Source organism: Indicator indicator, chromosome 20, assembly GCF_027791375.1.
Source record: "Indicator indicator isolate 239-I01 chromosome 20, UM_Iind_1.1, whole genome shotgun sequence".
NCBI classification, from domain to species: Eukaryota; Metazoa; Chordata; class Aves; order Piciformes; family Indicatoridae; genus Indicator; species Indicator indicator.
The window spans coordinates 6,998,166-7,020,563 of NC_072029.1; the positions used below are offsets into that span (position 1 = coordinate 6,998,166).

The 22,398-nt window shown below is 44.5% G+C and overlaps 1 protein-coding gene across 5 annotated transcripts in view; it reads left to right on the top strand.

Annotated features, from left to right (window-relative positions):
* Positions 1 to 22,398, top strand: part of KIAA1217 (KIAA1217 ortholog) — a 201,265-nt gene that overhangs the window by 152,795 nt on the left and 26,072 nt on the right. For 3 of the 5 annotated variants that reach the window (XM_054390019.1, XM_054390022.1, XM_054390023.1), the window contains 4 exons: positions 3,130 to 3,234; positions 3,739 to 3,791; positions 11,819 to 11,982; positions 18,852 to 19,027. In XM_054390019.1, the coding sequence (XP_054245994.1) occupies positions 3,130 to 3,234; positions 3,739 to 3,791; positions 11,819 to 11,982; positions 18,852 to 19,027 (498 nt within the window). The remainder of the gene's footprint in view (positions 1 to 3,129; positions 3,235 to 3,738; positions 3,792 to 11,818; positions 11,983 to 18,851; positions 19,028 to 22,398) is intronic. The other 2 variants (XM_054390021.1, XM_054390024.1) reach the window with 1 other exon arrangement.

The window sequence follows — 22,398 nt, forward strand, 5'->3', positions numbered from 1 at the left end:
CCTTTCCTCCCCACCATGGTACCACCTCTGACTCTCCCTGCATTCATGGGAGAACAATGTGAAACAATGCCTTTCTGTGCTCAGGCTGATAAAATACTCATTTCTTTCCTAAATTCTGTAGAAGGGGCCCTCCCTGCTCTTCCTGGGTGGTGGAGAGATGCAGATCTATCTGGGAAATTAATCTGGGAACAGAGAGGGGGTTCAGTGTTCCTGTGCTACCACTGCCAGCAAAGAGGCACCACTGCATCATGTTCTGCCTCACCCTCTCTCCTAGTGCTCTGCATCCCAGCCTGCCTTGTCCATGGGAGACCTGACCTGTCCCATGTCACCAGAGTGCCAGCCTGTCCCGTGCCCTAGGAGCCCTGCCCTGCCCCATGTCAGTGGAGTACAGGTCTGCCCCATGCCGTGGGGACCCTAACCTGCCCCATGCTGTTGGGGCACTGGCCTGCCTGGTGCAGGAAGGGATGATGGGGCAGGCTGTTCCCTTCACCTTCTCTCTCTACAGCAGGAAGTAGAGACTGTAATGCTGACAAACTAAAATGTACAACTGCCATGGCCGTGCCACTGTCCCTGCCCTGATAGAGCCTTGCCTGGCACAGGCTGAAGGAAGTGTTCAGTTTCTCCCTCTGGAGCTAAGGTTGCTCCAGCACTTCACAGGGAAACCAGAGGAGAAGGGGACTGCTCTAGAACCTGTCACTGCTCCTCAAGGGCCATGTGGTGGGTAGCAGGACCAAACCACCAAACTCTGCTGGGGCAGCCATGCTGCATCCCTCCCTGCTGCTGGAGCACGCTGCCTCCCACCACCTTCAGTCAGGCTGCTAGCTCTTCCAAACTCAGCTCATCTTATTTAAAGCCTAAAAGCTGCCTCCTTCCTTCCAGACAGCACCTGGTTTTGAACTGTTTGGTCCTGCTGGCCATAACAAGTCTGGGCATTACCCAGGAATGACTACAGGGAAAGTCCTGCCTTGTCTTTAGCAGAGTAACTCCAGAGCACACAGAGATTCTTCACATTCTTAATGCTTTTACCATATGCAAAATAATGTGCTCTGTGCAATTGATTCCAGTATTTCATTCGTTTTTCATCATCTCCTATCTCTGGAACATCCCTCTCCCTCTTAACAGCATATTTTCCTAGATTTCATGGCAAAGGACAAGATCAGCTTTGTGTTGCCATAATCTCTTTTGAAGCAGAAAATTGTTTCCAGATTATTGAATGTGGGATGGAAAAAACATCATATTTATGAATTGGTAGAACAGATAGACTTCCAGTTGGGTTTAGTTCCAGGAAGGTTTTGTGATGATTATCTGGGGGGGGGGGGGGGGGGAGGGGGAGAGTGGGGATTTAAAAAATTCATTATTAAGTGTCAAAAATGCTGCATTTAAGTTTGTTAGAATATATTTATCCCAGGCTTTTAGTCCTTGTTTTTGTTCCAAAGATGACTGTAGCCTGAACCGGTTTCTCATTTTAAAACTTGTAAGAGTGGAAATTCTGTAACTTTATTTCTTGGTTTGAAATGAATCAGGTCAGATTCACTAGCCTTCTCTTCACCCTTCAAAATACCTTTCAACAGGAAGACAGAGAAGTAAGATGTGCACGCTGTAGTAAGTCGCAGTAAGAACAACGTCTGCCAGCCGGGGACTGGCTGAGCACCCTTCTTCCCTCCTTCTCTGTTAGCATCTCATGGCTTGTGGTGCTGCCCTGTTCCCTAGGCATCTGGGTGTCCTGGAGTCTCTCCTGGCTGTGGTATCTGCCTGCTCTCCCAGTAAAGCTCTATTTCATTCCCTGAAAGTGAATGAAATAATTAGCCTGGCTAATCTGGCTGGCTGCATGCTGGGCTCGTTTCTTGCTTTGTATCCTGTCAGCTTGGTTTTCCCTGGTGTTGACACCTGTGCTTGAGTTTGTATGGTCCCTGTCTAGTGGTGATATTGCTTTGGTCACCAAACAGCAACTAGAGCCAGGGGTGGCCAGAGCTTGGCTGCTTCCATGTGCCTGGAATGAAGCAATGGTGATGGATGGCTCTTGCAGCAGACTGAGCCTGGGGCTGTGTCTGTCTGCCCCATCTTCTTTCATCAGTCACTGCAGCTGCTCTCAGTCACTTCGTTTGGAGAAGTTTGGGTCCCAGTCATCTTTCAGTGTCACAGCCTGCTGTTAGCATTTGCTTTTGTGTTTCCCCACTGACATAACTGCTGGCATATGAGGAGACATTTTCAGAAGGTCCTGCCTGAGGTCCCATGTTGTTGTGTGTCTGTGTTGTGGTGTGGCATTGGGATGCTGGCATGTGAAAGTAGTCACCTGTGTCAGCAAAAGGCTGTGTGGGGGCTCACTGAGGAAGTCACTTGGTGCCTGACCAATATATGCATTTATGTAAATAGATAAACACACAAATGTTAGTCTTTCTACCCAGAAAAGTCGTTGTGGTTGTTTAGTGGCCTTTGGTACCTCTGGAAAACACTAACCATACTTATTACAGCTTTTCTTCATCTCCTTTCTTCAGCTTTTCAGGAATTTCTCAGGATATGTGCATGAAAGCAAATCTATTTTATGCTAATGTTGCTGCATTGGGTGTCCTGTGCCTGTCTGTCACGTTGCTGTCCTTTTCCAAAGCAGACAGTTGTGATGTCAGGTGCAAAGGATTTGGGCTGGGAAGTTGTCAGCTTGGGCAGATTAAATGCTTCACAGACAAAACATCCTGGGTTTGGGGAGAGTAAAAATAGCATCAAGAAGTGTTAAAATCTTTAATCCTGAAACCTTCCATTGCCCCAGTGTGGGTATAAGAAAAAAAAAATATATGTAATGATGAAAAAAATTATTTTCACTAATTCCAAGGGGCATTAACTGATTGTTAGAGGTCTTGTGAGATCATTACAAGTTTATTATCTGGGTGGGTGGTTGTTTTGTTCCTTTTTTAACCAAGCAGCTGTCTTTTTTTTATTGTCTGTTACCATGCACAAGCTGTCCAAAGCAAGACAAGGTAAGCTGCTGCGACAAGGTACAATGCAAACTGGCACCCCTGGGCCTTTGCACAAGCTCTGTAGTGTCTTTCCAACCCTCTGGTAATCCTTCACCTAGAAAAACGAGTCTGCAAGCAAAAATATCTGGCTTTAACAAACGGTTCTCTTGTCTTACAGAGAGAGGATACAAGCCATGGAGAAACAGATTGCCAGTTTAACTGGTCTTGTTCAGTCTGCGCTTTTTAAAGGGCCAAATACAAGTAATAGCAAAGAGGCTTCTAGGTAAAAACAGAATTCATTCAATCTGTTTCTCTGTAATGATTTCAGTGATCAATCAACAACAACAAAAATAATATTTGAATGTAATAATAATTAAAAAAAACCCCAAACATCCAGACCCTGAATGCTCAATCATTTTAAAGTATCTTTATCGACCCCCCCCCCACGCCCATGTAAATGCTAGGCAGAGAGGAAGAATGTGCCAACTGCTAGATGGAGATTAACTGCATTACTCTTCATTGTGGTAAAAAGAATTAATAGAGCTACATCTCTATGCTTCCTACTGCTTATGCTCCATGCCTTGCTTAACTTGTGTTAAAAGCTGATTTAGAAAACAAACAAACAAAGAAAAACCCCAAACAAACAACTGACAAGCTACTGGTGATTTAAATTAATTATATATATATATATATATATATGCTAGACAAGGCCATTTAATTTGCTGATCATAAACTTCTCTGTTTTTTTTTTTGTTAGTAAGTTACAATTATGTTTTTATTACCTTAGTGAGAAGATGATGTTGAAAATTGCATCCAGCAAGAGCAGCCTTGACACTGCAGGTAAGAGAACTCACTTTTAGTTTACAAGTTGTTCGAGCATATGTGAATAGCTCTAACATTGCTACCATCCCAGCTTATGGAAATGTCAAATTTACTTCAGTTCCCATAGTGGTGCTGTCAGAACTGAAGTTTAAGTTCAGGGTATGGGAGTTGATCACATCTTTGGCAAGAGGAATTTCTGATAGGTTGAGTCTTTGAAATGAATTGCACACCTGCTGCTGAATGTTTTAAATGGGACATGGAGTCTCTTTACAAATGGTAAGTTTCCCAGTGACTCATGCCCCTGTAGTGTATCTCTGTCAGTAACCCTGGATGTATCTAGATTGCTGTAGAAGGCTAAATATTTCATTCCTATCCTGGTCATCTGAACTTCCCTCCAAGGTTCTTCCAGCAGCAGGATGCTGTGGATGTAACAATGCCAAGGAAATTAGCAGTCAGCAATTTAGTGCTTTGTAGAATCATAGAACCATAGAATTGTTTCAGTTGGAAAAGACCTCTAAGATCATCAAGTCCAACCATCAACCTAACACCTCCGTGGCCATTAAACCATGTCCCAAAGTGCCATGGCCACACATTTCCTGAACCCCTCCAGGGACAGTGACTGCACCACCTACCTGTCTAGGCAACCTATTTCCATGCCTGACCACCCTTCCCTTCCCTGTATTGATCTGTTACTAATTGTTACTGTATACCTAAACTCTCCTGAGCTAGCATCAGTTATGAAGCCAATGAAAGCTGGCCTTATGTTAGCTTCCCACTTGGTGAGCTGTTAAGTGTTTAAAAGATGGAGTTAAGGCTGTTGGGAAAGAAGGTCCCCACGTGACTGGAGCTCTTTATGTATGGGCTGCTGCTGGAGAGGTCTGCAGGGTGTGTTTGCCTCCTCTTCACCCTTCCCTGTGCACTGAATGCAAATAAAGGCAGTTCCCTGCTTCCTGGTAATGCTTTTCCCACAGGGAGCTCTGTGCTACAACAGGTAGTAAACCACACACATTTATTAGCAAATCTATTATGCTCTTTACTAGCCTTTGTGTTGGAGCTGTTAGTTCACATTTAGGATTCCTGTTTCTCTGGAATTGCAGCTCATGCACGTCCCTCCAACCGACAGAAATCAAACCAGACCTGGAAACTATCAAAACATGCAAGAGAGAAAGAGTTAAAAGTCCTGGTACTGGGCCTTTGCTCCCAAGCCACTCTCTGGTCCCATTCCAACTCTTCCCTTCCTGCTGGCCCCTGGATGGGGTTAGCAATATCTCAGGCTGTGAAGAAATAAGTTGTAATTTATCAGTTTCAGACAGCTTACTGAAAAGTCCATCGTTTTTCAAAACAGCTGCAAAAGGCTCTTAGACTTTTTCCTATTTCAGTGTTATTATACTCTGAGAATTTATGTTATTTCCCCCATGCACAGGTCTCATCTCCCACAGAGCACCTGTGAACCCATCAAACCTGCACACACATTCCCTTGTGTTCCTCTTTCTCTTGTATTGCTGTTGGGCCTTCCTGCTTTCCCTGTGCTTGACTCATTCAGAGAAATACTTGGTGGAAGGCGTTGAGTTGGAGATCCTGATCCAGATGGGCCATGTTTGGAGTGAGACTCTAGACCAGGAGAAATCCAGATGTCCCTTCCAACATAAAGTATTCAGTGACTCACCTGTGTGTGTGAATTTGCTCTCCAGGGAATGAGAAATGGAATAATATTAATTGGGAAAACAGCCTGTGGTGGGTTGGAATTATCCCCCAACATAAAACTGACAGACCAACTCAGTTGAAAGCAAATGAAGCTCTAATTACAAGCACACTGCAATCTAGAAATATGAAATGCAATGAATATGTACAAAATATACAATATTTACATATATTTATGATTTATAAACAACACCAGAAACCCCCTGGACAAAACCAGGGGTTTACCAACACCTTCCCCTTCCCTGCTCCCTTCCCCACCCCCTATACAAGGTAAATGTGGCAGTTTAGGCTGGGTGCCCCCTGCCACTGCCGCATGAGATACACCTCTGGTGTCCTGGGTGCCCACCCACAGGGGTGGACACAGGAAACGACGTATTTCTACCCATAAATCCTGCACCCTATAAGGCCATCTGCAGAGTCATTCTCTTCCTCTTTCTTCCCTCTCTGCTCCCACGGGAGATGTCCTCTCTTATCGGGTAATGCCGGGGGAGTATCCTCAAGGCCTCTTAGGCCTGTCTAGGCCTAATGCCAGGAGGAGAATGGAGGGTGAGGCAGTCTCAGACCTGGCCAGCCTGAGACTTGCCTAGCAGTGGGAGGGGGAAGAAAGAGCCCTGGGGGGTTTGGGTTTACCCTCAGGTGGGAAGAAGGGAAGGATTGGGAAGCTTTGGGAATTCTGTGAGGGGTTCTGTACGCTTTGGGATACTCTTTGTCACTATGCTTTGTAGCTTGTAGTTCTCTGTAGCTTCACCAATTGCTTTTCCATTTAAACTTTCCATCACTCTCCAATCCGCTTGTGTGAGTCTCATTCTTTTGTCCCTTTCGGGGCAAGAGACGATCTGTCTGGCCCCAAACCAGCACAGTAAAAGAGAGAGAGAGAAGAACAGAGAGTAGGCTGTTAGTACATAGCCACAAGAAGAACACAGCCAAGGTCAGCAAGGCAGCAGAAGCACCACCTAATATCTGCTAGAGCAAAGAAACCACAAAGAGAAGAAGTTAAGTGTACACAACTAATTTTATGTTAGATGTCAGACCAATGAGATTATTTAGACCTTATCATTATTTTCCTTTTTACATCCAATGGTGATTTATTTACATTCTAGCACTTTCTGTTCAAGATCTGTGGAAGATTTTCCTAGGCACAGCCTAAAACTGCCACACAGCCTTACACAAAGGTGGGGATTCCTTGGTGTGAAAGCCTTGCCCAGCCCACCAGAACAGCCTGGTGCAAACTGACTGTTTCCTTCCACTGTAGTTGCTGAAGGCTCCTATCCTGTGACTGAACCTGCGTCCCTGGAATGGCAAATGACATCTAACAGCTGTGTGCCCGAGCATGGGTGGGTGCAGGGCAGGATGTGTTGCTCAGTCTGGAAAGATCAGGTCAGCATCCACATTGTCCTGACAGTGATGTCGACTCTGTCACATGGCTGTGCCTGTATCCAGCATGTGAACGAGGGTACCAGCATTCAGGTTATGCAATAGGGTCCTGGCTTTGCTGGATCAGAATCCCAGGCCAGCCATGGGCTGCAGGCCATCAGCAGCTCTGAGTCAGCTGGGACAGATGAGCTGAGTTGGCTACAGGTGTGTCCCAGGCCATCAGCATCACACTCAGTGTAAAGGGGGAAGTTTGATGAGGGGGGAGCCAGGCTTCCTGTTTAGAGGGCTTTTCTTCAGCCTGCTCACCTCCTGCTCTCAAGACCTGCCTTCCTGGTTCCTGTGACTGCTGCATCTATGCTAGGCTGAGTATCACTTTATATATTTTGCATCGACATTGGTACTGGTTTGGCTGTTTCAGTAAATCTGTTTTCCTTTCAACCTGTAGCTCATCTCTCCTTTTCCTAGTTCTCTGCTGGAGAGTGTCATTGGGTGACAGAGTAACTGCTGTGGTTTAACCCTAGATAGGAGCTAAATGAAGACAGATGCCTTTCTGATCACTTGGGAGATGAGAATGGGGCAGTGGGGACAGGCATGCAGCCAGCTGTGTGCAAGGTTCCCTATGGTGCTGTGAAGTATAACTGTAACTCCAGCATCTGCATACCTAAATCCTGTCCTTCCAGCATGAGTCAGCCACAGAAGTGAATGGTAGCAGGCAAGGGAGACAAGGTGTGGTGCTGACCCCAATGTACTGCAGAGCTGTACCCACCTCAGCTATGACTGAAGCCTGCTGTATCATAGGACAGTCCTGTGTAATAGAATATTTTGCTTTTGCACCTGCTTTTGAAATGGTGTGAGACAGGCTCTAATAAGTCAATGCAGTCCCTGCTTGCTTAAAAATCAGGCAATCTGCCAGGGCATGCTACAGAATATTTCTCTTTTTTTGTGGCTATGCTTGCACTTAAACACACCAGCAGCATCTAGAAATGCTTGAGGTGACTGCTGTTTTGTTCTTTGGTTCACACCAATCCTTGCTAACTGCAGCCATTTAGACAGTTGACTCTCTTAGTATACAATTCCACTTGACAACTGTGCACTGAGATACCAGTTTTAGCAATTTCAAAGTCTGCTTGAAAGAGAAAGTGGCATAAAATGTTGATGGAGCAGTCCTTTCTAGAGCACTGGTAAGCAGAAATGTGAACTGCTTCCCAGTGCTGAACAATAAAACATCTGTGCAGGATGAAATTGGCTCATCAGTGTTGAACCAACTTTGTATTTTGTAGTGTGTGTGTGTGTGTGTGTTCCAAGAATAGAAGACTTCCATGCAAAAAAATAGAGAGCTAGCTCACTGGGGAAGGGAAAGAACCCAACATTTCTAAATCCTAGATAACTCTATATAGCTAAATTGTAAATACCCTGCTTGGAATTTCATATAAACCAAATTGTTGTATTTAACATGTTTGTGCTTTGCCAGTCTGTAGTGAATTCCTTGGCCTCAGATATTAAAGAGCCTAAATAAAAAACCCTTTTTTTTTTTAGTGAGGAAAGTAAGCCTGTAGTGATCATGCTGGTCTGTTTTATTGCTTTAGGCTCAGTTCTTTCATGGAGGGTGTGTTCAAAGAGCAGTAACCTTCCACAAACTGGCTAAGTCTCTTCTACTAATGTCGGGAGAAATCCCATGACTGAATCCTTATAACCTTCTTTAGTTCATCAAAAGTGAATGGTGAAGTCAAGGGACTCTGCTTGGGAACAGCATGTGACTCTAAATCAAACTATACCAGGAAGAGTCTCCTTGAGATTACTTACAAACATGCTGAGGAAATGCTCACTTGTTCTCATTCCTGTTACAATCTTGTTCATCAGTTGCTGGGAGTGAATGATTGAATCCTGGATTCATTGCTTGGGGGGTCAATCTCCCCTCCCAGGCAAGCAGTGACAGAATGAGAGGACAAAGTCTCAAGCTGCACCAGGGGAGGTTTAGGCTGAATGTTAGGAAGAAATTCTTGACAGAAAGAGAGATTGGCCATTGGAATGGGCTGCCCAGGGAGGTGGATGGAGTCACTGTCCATGGAAGTGTTTAAAAAGAGACTGGCTGAGGCACTTAGTGCCATGGTCTAGTTGATTAGATGGTGTTGGGTGATAGGTTGGACTAGATGATCTCAAAGGTCTTTTCCAACCTGGTTAATTCTGTTATTCTGTAAATTAAGATGAGTTGTATCATGGATTGCCAAAAAAAAAAACCAAAACAATAGCTCTTTGCTGTTTGCTGCCTTGTTGGAAGAGGAAGAAGGACATTTCAATATTTCCTGAAAAGGGATCGAGGAATACATCTTTCTGCACCAACACCACCAGAGATGACAGCAGGGAGAAATGGAACAGGTTGCCCAGGGAGGTGATTGGGTCCCCATCCCTGGAGATATTCAAAATGAGACTTGAGAGGGCTCTGGGCAGCCTGATCTACTTGAGGATGTCCCTGCTGACTGCAGAGGGGTTTGGACTGCATGACCTTTGGAAGTCCCTTCCAACCCAAACCATTCTATGATTCTATTACACATGTAGGGCTTGATTCCTCACGCTTGGTGAGCTGTGTTGTCAGCCATACATATCTGTGTGCCTTTTTCACATGCATCACTTGTGCTGTGGTGATGCTTGCATTAAAAACATTGCCTGTATCTGCTTACTTGGCTCAGATTCAAAGACAGCTCACACCAGTCTTTGAACTCTCTAAGTGTTTGCAGGTAAAACATGATCCTAAATTCATTCAGGCTTAATGAGGTGAAGTCACACACTAATATGTATAGAATAGTTGATTCTTTTAGGGGTGCCTGGCCATTCCAGCTCATTAAAGATTGAATCTCAGCCTTAATGTTTCATTTGCCTGTGTGTTTAGTGGGTTCTAACTGGATGGAAAGAGCAAAATAACTCCAAATGATGCTTCAAATTGTTGTGGCCCTTTAATAAGGAGATGAGTAATTTGGGAAGAAACATTGTTGGGTGTCTGCTGGTGGCCTCTTCTTTTTTTTTTTTTTCCCTTTTTTCCCTATCCTGCTTCAAAATCAATTCTTATCATTGTAGAAATAATAAAAACTGGAAAATGGAAGGAGAACAATGTCTTTGCAACCATGGTAAAGGTCAAGTGTCAGGGAGTGGATGTTGAGTTCCTTGCCTTCCTGAACCTGGGCAAAGAGCAAGCCTTTCTCCTTTCTGCACATCACTTCTCTTTGTACTTTGAAAATGGCAGCTTAGTTTGTGAGACTTTGTGGGAAAAAAAGTTAACATTTGGGTTTTGGGTTTTTTTCAGTCCAGAGTATAAGAAATCATGTAGGGCTTTTGCATTCTCCTTACCTGGCTCCAGCAAGGGTTCATTTGAAAACCTTAGAGCCAGTGCTGTTTCTTTCCCTTCAGTCCATCTGGCTGCACATCTAATAGCAAAGCTACAGCCTGGGACTGTCTCCAAAAGCAAGCTACACTCCCTGGATGAAGCAGTGCTTCATTCAGCTGCCCACTTACTCCTTTTTGATTTCTCAGTGTCTCTGAGAAATCAGCTGCTGATCATTTCTCCACTCCCATGCTCACTCAGTGTCTGTGGTTGTCACACCCTTGGGAGTCCAACATCATCCTCCACAGGCTCAGCAAGTCCTGCAAACAGGGGCACCGTGGCAGCTGAGGGCACCTAAGGGTGAGAGGAGGTGGCTGAGGCAGCAGAAGAGGAGAGGAGCTGCTGCACAGGGAGTCAGAGACATTTATTGTTTGCAGAAGCAGATCACAGTCCACCTACTGTAAAAGGAACACAGGCACCCCTTCCTGAGAAAATATGTGAACTGACTGGGGGCCAGCATGGGGGGAGAGACTGGTGGGGACTGATTCATGCCTTGGCTGCATCATCACAGGGTCAGAGGCTGAGGTTTTGGGGATTTTGCTCAAGGCAAAGAATAGCAGAAAGGTAGATGTGCTTTCAAAAATAGTCCAGATTTGTGGCTAGGGATCAGAACTCTTGGAGGCTTATCCACATTTTTCAGACTCTCTGGTGGTTTCTGTCTGTAGGGTTTATGAACTATATATCCTTTTCTTAAATATAAAAAAGGGGGGGAGAGGGGAGCAGGGAAGGGAAATTAGTGCATGTGGGAGAGAAATAGATGCTTGACTGTTGTAAAAACTGCAGTGTACATGTAGACAGGTAAGTATTAGCATATATTAGAGTGAAGCATGGAGTGGGTACAGAATGGCAGTGAACAAGGACTGTTTATTTCTTGAGTGCTCCTTTCTGTTAAGTGACTCTTTGAAAGTCAAGAGAGCATTGAATCATACCTGAGTACAGCAAAGCTGAGCAGCAGCTTGCTCAGCAGCCAGATGAAGAGAGCCCTTGTAGGAGCACTGAGCAGATCTAGCTAGGGCACGCTTAGGTAAGGTGTAGCATTACAGTGGCAGGCACTGGGCTAGGACAGCTTTTTGTTGGAGCATGTTTCTGGCAGCCTGTGGCCTAGCACCTCCTACATAGCATGGGTGCAACTAGGGGTTGCAAATAAAGGTAAAGCAAAAAACATGATTCTTCAGAAAGCCTGCAGCCTAGTTTTCAGGAAGAAAAGTCTGGTGTCGTTTCCATCTTCTAACAATGCTTCCTCCCTATGAACTTTGCAAAGGCTGTGTTTGAGGTCTCATCACTTGTTGGCAGTGGAGCAACAAGGTGTTATGCTCAGCAGATCTGGAGACTTCACTGGTTGAAAAGACTACATGGATGGGAGGGCAGAGATAGAACTTAACCACTTTTGGGTTCATACAGAAAAATGTTTTGCTCCTTGGTGCGCTGAAAAGTTGCCCTCAACAGGCAAAGAAAAGCTCTCAACAGTCGTTCCATCTGATTTCCTTGAACTTGATAGGATGTGCACTGCTGGGAACAATGACCAAAACCCCAGTGCAGATCCATTCATGAGGTGCTTTCTGTTCTCCTCAACCTGTGCTGCTGCTTCTTGCAGGTGCTGCTAACACATCTGGGGGGAAGAACGCGTTGGTCACTGTGGACTCAGCTGTCACCCATCACCACCCTGCTGCAGCCCCATCCATGCAGCTCAGCCTGCACGGTATGAAACGCAACGTGTCGGACCTGCGGCTGCAGCTGCATCAGATGAAGCAGCTACAGGTATGCCTGCCTGGCTAATGCCAGGCAAGTGGGCTGGCAGCACTGCCTTTTTCCTTTTTTTTTTTTTTTTTTCTCTTTTTTATAGAGTGATTCTCAGTAGCAGAGGTCTAGCAAAGCCCCAAGACAAAAGTGTTGTGCTCTAGCATACACTGCTTGCATAGTCTTAGAGGTATGAGAATTAGCTGGGTTTAACTACTGCTTGCTGCTCAGATACTGAGGAAAAAAACCCTTCATTTCTAGCCTTGTTTGGTGACTCTAGGCATTAAATCAGTTTTTATATTACAATAATATCAAGGCTGTGGTTGCAGTTTGAACACTGCAATGCTATGTGCTGTATAAACATGTTGGAAGAGCCATGTTCCTGCTCCATACTGTTTACAGCTGAGACAGTTTTTAAGTCCCTGAATAAACAACTTTGATGTCAGGAAACCCAAATGTAGCTAAGGATCAGTAGATGTGCATTAAGCCAGAGTCTGAATCCTGTATTTACAGAATCCAAGAGAATAGCCAACTTGAGCAGCAAGGGGGGGGAAAAAGGCATTTCCAAAGTTGGTGCAGGGGTTGGTGTGCCCTGCCTGCATTCAGGTTTTACCAGTGCCTTCATAACACACACCACCACCTCAAAACCTGCAAGAAACAATAAGAACAATGAAACATTAACCAATGTTCTGTTGACACCTACAGTCATGCTGCAGATGTCAATATGCTGTTCTCCTCAGACACTGAAAATAAGCATGTGCAGCTGTGCAGGTCTTCAGCCCTTTGCTTAATTGGAAACTGAAGAGCTCTGTGCATTGTCTGAGAAGATGTAAAAGGAGGGAATGCAATTTCTTGTAAGACAAAGTGGACAGCAGGGGAAAACGTCAAGGCACTGCCAGTCCTACTTGCCTGCAAAGTTGCATCAGGTGTTTGGTATTGTAGGGCTGCAGCTACTGCTGTTACCACCAGGATAGTTTAGAATGTAGGAGTGGTACTTGCCCTGATTTCACTGTTCAGGAAAGCTCCAATTTTTTGAGAAGACTTCAGGACTCCCTTCAGTGAGAACAAAATTGCTAAGGCACCTTTTTGTGTGTAAGTGTGAATTCTTCCACATTTGTGCCACAACCCACTGCAGCCCCTCTGTCCTTCTGTAACCTCATGTGCAAATGCAGCTCCTGGCCAATATCTGTGACCTGGCCACCAGCTATCACAGAATTGTCAGGGTTGGAAGGGACCTCAAGGATCATCTAGTTTCAACACCCCTGTCATGGGCAGGGACACTTTCCCCTAGATCAGGTTGCTCAGAGCCCCATCCAGCCTGGCCTTAAAAACATCCAGGGATGAGGCTTCCACCACCTCTTTGGGCAACCTGTTCCAGTGTCTCACCACCCTTATGGTGATGAACTTCTTCCTAATGTCTAATCTAAATCTCTCCTCCTCTAGCTTGGATCCATTCCCCCCAGTCCTATCACTACCTGACACCCTAAAAATTCCCTTCCCAGCTTTCTTGTAGGCCCCCTTCAGATTCTGGAAGGTCATACTTAGCTATACTTAGTACACTTAGCTATACTTAGCATGTGGCCTCATAGAGCAAGGATGGAGGCTGCAGTGCTGTGCTGGAAGCAGCAAGTGCCTTGTTACCAGAAGGGCTGCTGACTGAGGAGGTGACATTTCCCCAGCTGCACCTTGTCTGCACAGTCCTGCCTGGGGCAGTAGCCTTGTTTGCAGTCAGATAGAGCATTATGGCACACAGGAGTGAGGAAACTTGTACCAGCTGCACGAATCATGCTGCCAAGGAAGTCTTGAGGAGCAAAACAGGGCATATCCTGAATGTGCTGATAAACTCTGGTTGGCTTCCCTTATTTCAAAAATGAGAGCAAATTTGGTGCAGTGTGTCAGTAGGAAGCAGGCAAATTTGTGATAGTTGGCTGGAAGAACCTGTAGCTCAAGAGAAACTTTGGTATATCAGATACAAATTACCTTCATTACTGACTTCTGTCATGGCTTTCCTGAATGGGTGGAATTACTTTGAAAAAGAGCTCACAGTTCATAGGGCAGCAAGTGGAAACAGGTAGTGTTTGAAAGTGAAGAGTGCTGAACTGTCACCCTTCTAATGGAAAAATTGGGCACTGTGTTTTTTGTAAAGTAACTCTCAGCAAAAGGGAAAAGTGTTTTGGTTTGGTTTGTTTTTCTGTTTTCCAGGTTGCTTGCGTAGTATGTTTGACAGTACTTCATATTTTTCACTTTCACTGTTTCTCCTGGGTTTGGCAGTCAGTTTGTTCCTGTTGGTGTGAATTTTTCATAGGATGACAGACTAAAAGAAACACTTCCAAAGAACTGAAAAAAGATGATTGCAGAGGCTCAAAAGCTGGCAAGATACTTAAGAAACAGGAACAGGACAGAAAGTGCTATTTAGTATTGTATATGGTTCAGCTTTCAGTTGATGACATCACAAAGTTCTTGCTCAATGGGATGGAAGAATCACACAATGAGAAGGAGCTCACGTAGCCTTTGTACTGGCAAAATCCTCTCTTTAAAACATATCCAGCAGCCAGCCAGCCAGATTGACACACCACTGAAAGGTGTATGTTACTAGATGCAACTGGAAAGTTAAGGCTGTTTCAGGCTGCGATTGGATTTTAATGAGAGATTCTTGAAGTGAAGATGTTTGCATCATGGCTAGAGATGAAATACACTTGCTACTCCACTAGCATCTTCCCCAAGTGCTCTGATTTTCAGAGAAACTCAAAGACTAGTCTCATGGTGCTGAGGGATGTGGCTTTGAGCAACCTGATCTAGTGTGAGGTGTCCCTGCCCATGGCAGGAGGTTGGAACTAGATGATCCTTGAGGTCCCTTCCAACCCTAACAATTCTCTGATTCTAACTCAGCTGTGTCCTGGATGCATTTGTTGTTGGGAAGACTGGAGGCCATCATGAGTTCAGTGGGGTTGTTCATTCTGCTCTCCCAGATGATGAGAACTCTTAGTGACAGGTTTGAACCAAGCTATGGAGTATTTGTTCATGGTATATCACAGCTCATAGAATGGTTTGGGTTGGAAAGGACCTTAAAGATCATGTTTCAAACCCCCCTGTCATGGACAGGGACACCTCCCACTAGATCAGGTTGCCAAGACCTCATCCAGCCTGGCTTTGAACACTTTGAGGGAAGGGCATCTGCAGTGTCCCAGGGCAACCTGTTCCAGTGTCTCCCCACCCTCACTGTAAAGAATTTCTTACCAATCTCCAGGCTAAATCTGTCCTGCTCCAGCTTCAATTCATTGCCCTTCATCCTATCACTACAAGCCCTTGTAAAAAGTCCCTTCCCAGCTCTCTTGTAGCCCCCCTCAGATACTAAAAAGGCTGCTCTAAGGTCTCCCCAATGCATTTTTTTTTTTCTCCAGGCTGAGCAGCCCCAACTTTCCCATCCTGTCCTCCCAGGAGAGGTGCCCATCTTTGTGGCCTCCTCTGGACCTGCTCCAACAGTTGATGTCATTCTTGTGCTGGGTTCCCCAGAACTGGACACAGTATTCCAGGTGGGGTCTCATGAGAGCAGAGGGGCAGAATCACCTCCCTCACCCTGCTGGTCACACTTTTTCTGATGCAACCCAGGGTGCAGTTGCCTTCTGGGCTGCAAGTGCACATTGCTGGCTCACATTGAGATTAGGTATGATTATCTTATATGTACCTTGGAATTGTTTTGTCTATTCCTTCCTTTAATTGCACACATTTTAGGAAGAAAGCAGTTAGATATGATTGAAGTTGGGTGTTAAGAAAGTGTGTGCACATTTGCATTTTCTTTAAGTAGTAAGTGCAGGGAAATGAGCACTGCAGAAAGAACAGAAAATGTAATAATAATACTGTCAGAAATGGTATATGGTACCCAGTCTCACAAGTGTGTCTTTGAATTAGAAATGCAAATATGTTTTGAGCTGCTTTATGGAATTGGTGAGACTACACTTAATCTATGTGGAATCAGAGAATCATTAAGGTTGGAAAGACCTTGGAGATCACCAAGTCCAACCTTCTACCCCCATGACCACTAGACCTGAAGTGCCATATCTACTCAATTTTTTAACACCTTCAAGGATGGTGATTCTACCACCTCCCTGGGCCTGTTCCAATGCTCCATTACCCTTAAATCACAGGATGTTAGGGGTTGGAAGGGACCTCTGGAGATCATTGAGCCCAACTGCCCTGCCAGACCAGGATCATATAACCATAGAATTTAGTGCAGGTCACACCAGAATGCATCCAGATGGGTCTTGAAAGTCTCCAGAGAAGGAGATTCCACAACCTCTCTGGGCAGCCTGTTCCAGTGCTCTGTGAACCTTACAGTAAAGAAGTTCCTCCCCATGTTGAGGTGGAACCTCCTGTGCTGCAGTTTCTATCCATTGTCCCTTGTCCTATCCCAGGGTGCAACTGAGCAGAGCATGTTCTTTGTGTTTACATGGATCTTTTTATGTTCCAGTTTGTGCCTGTTACCCCTTGTCCTGTCAGTGGGCACCACTGAAAAAAAGCCTGCTCCCACCCTCCTGACATCTACCCTCTAGGTATTTACTCCACACATACCTAATTTTGGTGTTGCTGGAAGTCACTGTTACCAGCTGAGGAACACAAATAACTTAATTTCTGGACACCTGATACTTAAGTCTGTCTGTTGCTGACATTCTCATTGACCTGGGATCAGTTGTTTCACATATCCCAAGTCACTTCCCTGTGTCAGATTTCCCCCCTTTCTAATGAGCTGTGAATCAAGTGTATGACTGAAGTGTTACATGCTCGTTCACTCATTCATTCATTTATGTTTTCCTCCTTGAAAAAATAGAGCACAGTGAAAAAGATGTGTGGCTCAGATAGCTGTGCTGGCCTCACTGGGAGAGGTTTTAATTTATCAAATCCAAACTTTAATCCCATTGTGGGGAAAAATCCACATATGCACTGTCTTCAAAAGAATCCAGTCTAGTATAAAGCAGCTGACAATGTTTAGAAATCTGTGCTGTTTCAAATGTTTCCCAGCTTCACTTCCCCACCCCTCCCCCAACTGCTAACACTTCTCTTCAGCTGAGTTTTGAGTTAACACCTCCTGCTTGTCACAGCTCAGACCCCCTCCTCCGCATGCACTTCCAGTGGAGGGTTACCCTCCCTCTCATCACACTTGTGTTGCTGGAGAGGACAGTCAGCCACAAGGACTTAAGAGTTGGGAGGGAAGAGCTGGGTTTGTTCCTCTAATTTCTGCACTGATTGGAAACCTGGGCAAAGGTTGTTTTTTGTTTTTGTTTTGTTTTGTTTGTTTTTTGTTTTTTGTTCAATGATTCCCATGAATTGTCTTAAATGAACTTAAAAAGAAGTCTTCTTGCATTGTACTGTCATACAGGTAACCCATTTTTGTGATTCTTCCTGTTAGGCAGTGCTCTGCCTTTGGCTGCTAGGCCTGGATGTTTAGCAGGCAGCTGACGGTTTTAAAACTGGAACTTTGTCTCTCAGTTGCCCCAGGTGGTTTTTAAAATCATACAGTATGGGATGGCTGCTGGGCTAAGGGTGTTGTGTCCCTATTGCCTGTATCACAGACTCTCAGAACTGGTTTGGTTGGAAAAGACTTCTGAGATTATCAAGTCAAACCTTCAACCTAAGACCACCATGGCAAATAAACCATGTCCTGATATATCAGGGTCAGTGACTCTACCACCTCCTCGGCAAGCCTGTTCCAATGTCTCACCTCTCTTTCCATAAAGAAATTTTTCCTAATCTCCAGCCTAAACCTCCCCTGGCACATTTTCAGGCCATTTCCTCTCATTCTGTCACCTGATCCCAGACCAACCCCCACCTCACTACAACCTTCTATCAGAGAGTTGTAGAGAGCAATAAGGTCTCCCTTCACTTCCTGTTGTCCAGAGTAAACAATCCCAATTCCTTCAGCTGTTCCTCACATCCCAAAGCTGAGACTAGATGGAGCCCTGCTTCTCACTTTGAATCTTGTGATTTGTGGGGGAGGCTTAAACAGGTTTGGTTTGTGTAGAACTGGATCACGGCATCACCAAGGTTGGAAAAGACCTGTAAGATTATCAAGAGTAACTGTCAACCCAACACCACCATGCCCACTAAACCATGTCCCTGGGTAAGTGTAAGTGTAAGCCTTAGCTGCTCTAAGGCTACCCACAGAAGACTACAGATCAGTTTGCTTTCTTAGCTGTCTTTTGTTCTGCAAACTTGGTACCAGCAAGGAAAATGAATGTTTTAGATATTTAACATAAGACTAAGACTAGAAGGAAGGTGTGACTTTTAGAATTCTCAGGAAATGACCATATTATAAAGGGGTTTGTGTTGTTTGGGTGCTTTTGATGGCTGAAGAAGGTCTTATGCATTGCAGATGAGCTGGAGTCTGTAGCATCTTACACTGGGTGGCACAACCCTTTCGCTGCCACTTGAGAGGCTGAAGAGTTCCATTCTGAGAGCAGCAGTGCATTCCAGCCTTGGCGTTAATCTTTGGGATTATCCAGTAGGCACAAGTGGGCAATGCAATGCAGAAGCTTAGGAAAGATGTGCAAAGGGTTAGTCAAGCTTCTGGCTTTCTCCTGAGGCTGAGCATAAAAAGGGGCTACAATCCTTGCAGAAGTTATGCACTGAAGGTGGTCTACTGATCTCAATGCCTTTTGTTCATCACCTTACAACTGGAAATTAGAAGTTAATCAGAGTTATACTCTTCTCACCCTTGCCACTTCCCCATGGAATAATGTTTATGGATAAAGTTAAAGAGGGGATAGGAGGTAAAAACTTCCTCTCACTGTAGGTTTGTGTTTATCCCAAGCTGCTACTGAGCTCTGCAATGTATTTGGTTGCCAGGGATGTGTGTCAAGCGGGAAAAATTGAAGTTGATTTCTTTTGTGCAACAGCTGCAGAACCAGGAGATGCTGAGGGCGATGGTGAAGAAAGCAGAGCTGGAAATCAATGGCAAGATGATGGAAACAGTGAAGAGGCTGGAAGATCCTGTGCAGCGACAGCGCAACCTGGTGGAACAGGAGAGGCAGAAATACCTCAACGAGGAGGAAAGGATCGTAAAGAAGTTGTGGTGGGTTCAGAAACCTCGTAGAATGTGTTGCTTTTGCCTGGCTTTCACCACTGTCTGCAGTGAAACTGCACGTGTGTGTGCTGTGCTCGCTGTGTTTCCTTGTGCTCCTCTTGGCTGCAAGACTGTGTTGTACAAATCACTGGTCTTGGCTGGCAGCACAAAATGTTCAGCCTCCTCAGGAGTTCCCTGTGAAGGGATGGATAACAGGAAGGACCATGACCACCACCATCTTCTGAAAGCCTCCCCCTACACTAGCTCTTCCCTTCAGCTTTATGCATTGTGCTTTAGGGGAGGAGAAGGGAATTTCTGGTAATGAGTCTGGCTTTAAGTATAAAAATCAGCTTTCAATAGTAAGTGCTTTGGCTGTTACATGGGAGAGGTAGAGGAGGCTCCTAAATAGAGGATTGAAGTTTAATTGCAGTCAGCAATGTCAGTCTCTGTCTAAAATTGACTCAGTGGGATTTCCATACCCTTAACTGCAGATAAAAATACTTTTTCTGTTGTTGTGGTTGTTGCTGTGTAAGGCTTTGTAAGACTTTTTTTTTTCTTCAAAACCTTGGCCTATCAAGACTGGTGGGATCAAGTTGTTTGTTTTAGCCCATGTTCAGAGTCAGCAGGAGGCAAGATGAAGCCGAAATCAATAAACAATTTAACTTGTTCTAACACTCCCATTTGTAAGGTGCTGTCTAACTAATTCTTCCTCATTAGTGCATTTAGCTCACACCTGAAGAATAGCTCCATAACAGAGAGAAACCTTCTAGTCAGCTTGTCACTGGAAATGATGATTGAAGAGCTGTAGGATTACAGTTATTGGCAGCCAAGGAGACTAAATCTTTCCTGTTGATCAGTGTGTTGTCAGATGAATAAGGTTTGTAGTAACAATGGTGCCTCTGTGAAGACAAAGTGGAGTGTTGCTGAGGGACTGTATGTCTTGTATGAAGAAAAGTTGAATGTGCAGCAGCAGTCCATGCTGGGGTCTATCATCCTTTCAGCTGGTCTTCAGTCTTAACTAACTTTGTGTTGTAGTCTTGAATAATTACCCTCCTGTTCATCACTGTATTCCCATGTACCTCATTGCCTGGTTTCTAGCTTGTTTTTCCTCTGTGGCAAGAGCAATTTGTGTGATGGCTGTTTATTGCATTGCCTCAAAGTGAGGACTGAGGGGAGGTCAAATGGCAAAATGCATTCATCCTGACAACTGCTCATTTAGCATACAATTCTGACTGCAATGTGATTCTGGTTCATTAGGGTTTGGATTTTATCATTTTCCTTTTTTTTTTCCCAGAGTTGCTGCTGCTTCTGTGCTACTTAGATCAATCATAGGTTGTAAATGTTGCCTTATAGGAACACAGAATCGTAGAATGTTCTGGGTTGGAAGGGACCTCCAAAGGTCATCTAGTCCAACCCCCTCTGCAGTAAGCAGGGGCATCCTCAATTATATCAGGCTGCCCAGAACCCTATCAAGCTTCATGCTAGAAACAAACATTAAACGACCATTATGTTTCTTCAGTTAGGTTCAGTGAGATTTCTTTGCCATGTATTTGCATGTTTGCAGGATCAGAGCCCAAAAGAAGTGGCACAGCAATGCTTTAAGTTCAACAGCTGATGGCTATTTACAGTGGAGAGCATACATCACAAAATGACACATCAAGGATCACTTGGCAGTATTCAGAAGGTTCACAATCTATGTAGGCACCTTCAGTTAAGCTGATCACAGTGCAGATGTATAAACAGATGCAACAGGGCAGAAAAATTACCATTTCTTAGCATTTCAACTGTTGTCCTCTTGACCTTTCTTTGACCTTTCTTTAGTCATAGGAGTAAATTAGCAGACTGGCTTCCTGCAAGGCAAGGGAGCTTAAGGATTTCTGCAATACTTACAAAAGCATATTTACTACTCTGAAATGGTAAATCCCAGCTCCAACAGCTCTCCTTTCTGCCATTCTGAAATTAATTTCTTTATTTCCCGGGACATAAAAATAAAATATTGGCAGTACGATGTAGTAAACAGCAGAGATGTCAGTGTACACTTCAGAGCATGCTCTCTGCTGAGCAGCTACTCATGATGGTGCCTACAGAAGGGTGCCCATGTGTGTCACAGCTGGAGCAGGATGATGGTTCAGAGGTACCTAATGAAATCGAAGGAACGCTGTTAAGGGTAGCATTTATGCACACTTGTAACAGTGAAATACACTCAGAATTAACTGGGCAAGGGTGGTTTCTATCTAGTCTTTTGATTCAACATTAGAGATGTCATATATGACACTTCTGGGCTTGTAGATACTTGAAATTTAGCAGACCAAGGACAAATTAGGGTGGTATGAAACACTGACTAACACAGTGTTTATGTTGTGAGGAGCATGTTACAGGTATGATTACTACGTGTTGTAGATTGTGAGCACCTTAATAGGAGGGGGTTTATAAGCACAGTATTTAAGTTACAGCCACATCCAATTTGATTGGATATGGTCCTTAGCAAGTTATTTTTCCAAACAAGAATATAAATTGTGCCAGGCTTCTTATTGAACACAGGAATTCTTCTAAAAAAACAAAACTCCACTGAGCAGTCTTGGAGAGCCACTTGTAGCAGATACTTGGGAAAGGAAGACATGGCAAAATGCTCAGAGCTCATCTCCCTGTTTTTGATGACTTGTAGCTCAGGGATTTTCTGAGTCAGAGACAGTATCTTCATATGCAGAAGGATTATTTACTTCTCATAAACTTAAGCATTTTAAAACTGTATGTAAATTTTGTGTGCAGCATCTAGGCACGATGAATTCTACAGAGTAATTATTTTTTCGGGGGGGCAGTAGAAAGAACTTTTTTGTTTGTTTTTGAATCTGTCATCTGTCAGTCACTCCCCAACTCTTAAATCATGCACAGCAGCATATTTCACCCGTGCCATGCTAATCAGGATGCTACAGATACGTTCCTAGTCCCTTTATACTCCCTTTTCCAGCCTGAAAAAGTCCTAATCTGCTTTGTTGATCCTCTTGTAGTAGCCTTTCTCCACATTTCATCATCCTCTTGCCTTTCTCTATGCCCTTTCTGACTTTAGGGTCTGTCTGAGAGATGGGGAAGGGGAGGGGAGAGCCCTGCAGCAGCACATCATAACTTCATGCAGTGGCATGGTGATGGCTTCCCTTCATGTTCCACACAAACTTTCCCTTCCAAGTCCAACATCTCACTCACAGTGGATGATTATTACTTCAAAATTCATTGTTGTGTATAAAAACTCAGGGGCTGAGTGGTTGTTTGGTTTAGGTGGGGTTGGTTTTGTTTCTCCTTTTCTAATAAGCATTACTTTACATTTATTAGGAGCTAATTTAATCTTTGGGGTTTGCCTGGTCCATTAGTACCAGGTGGTCCAT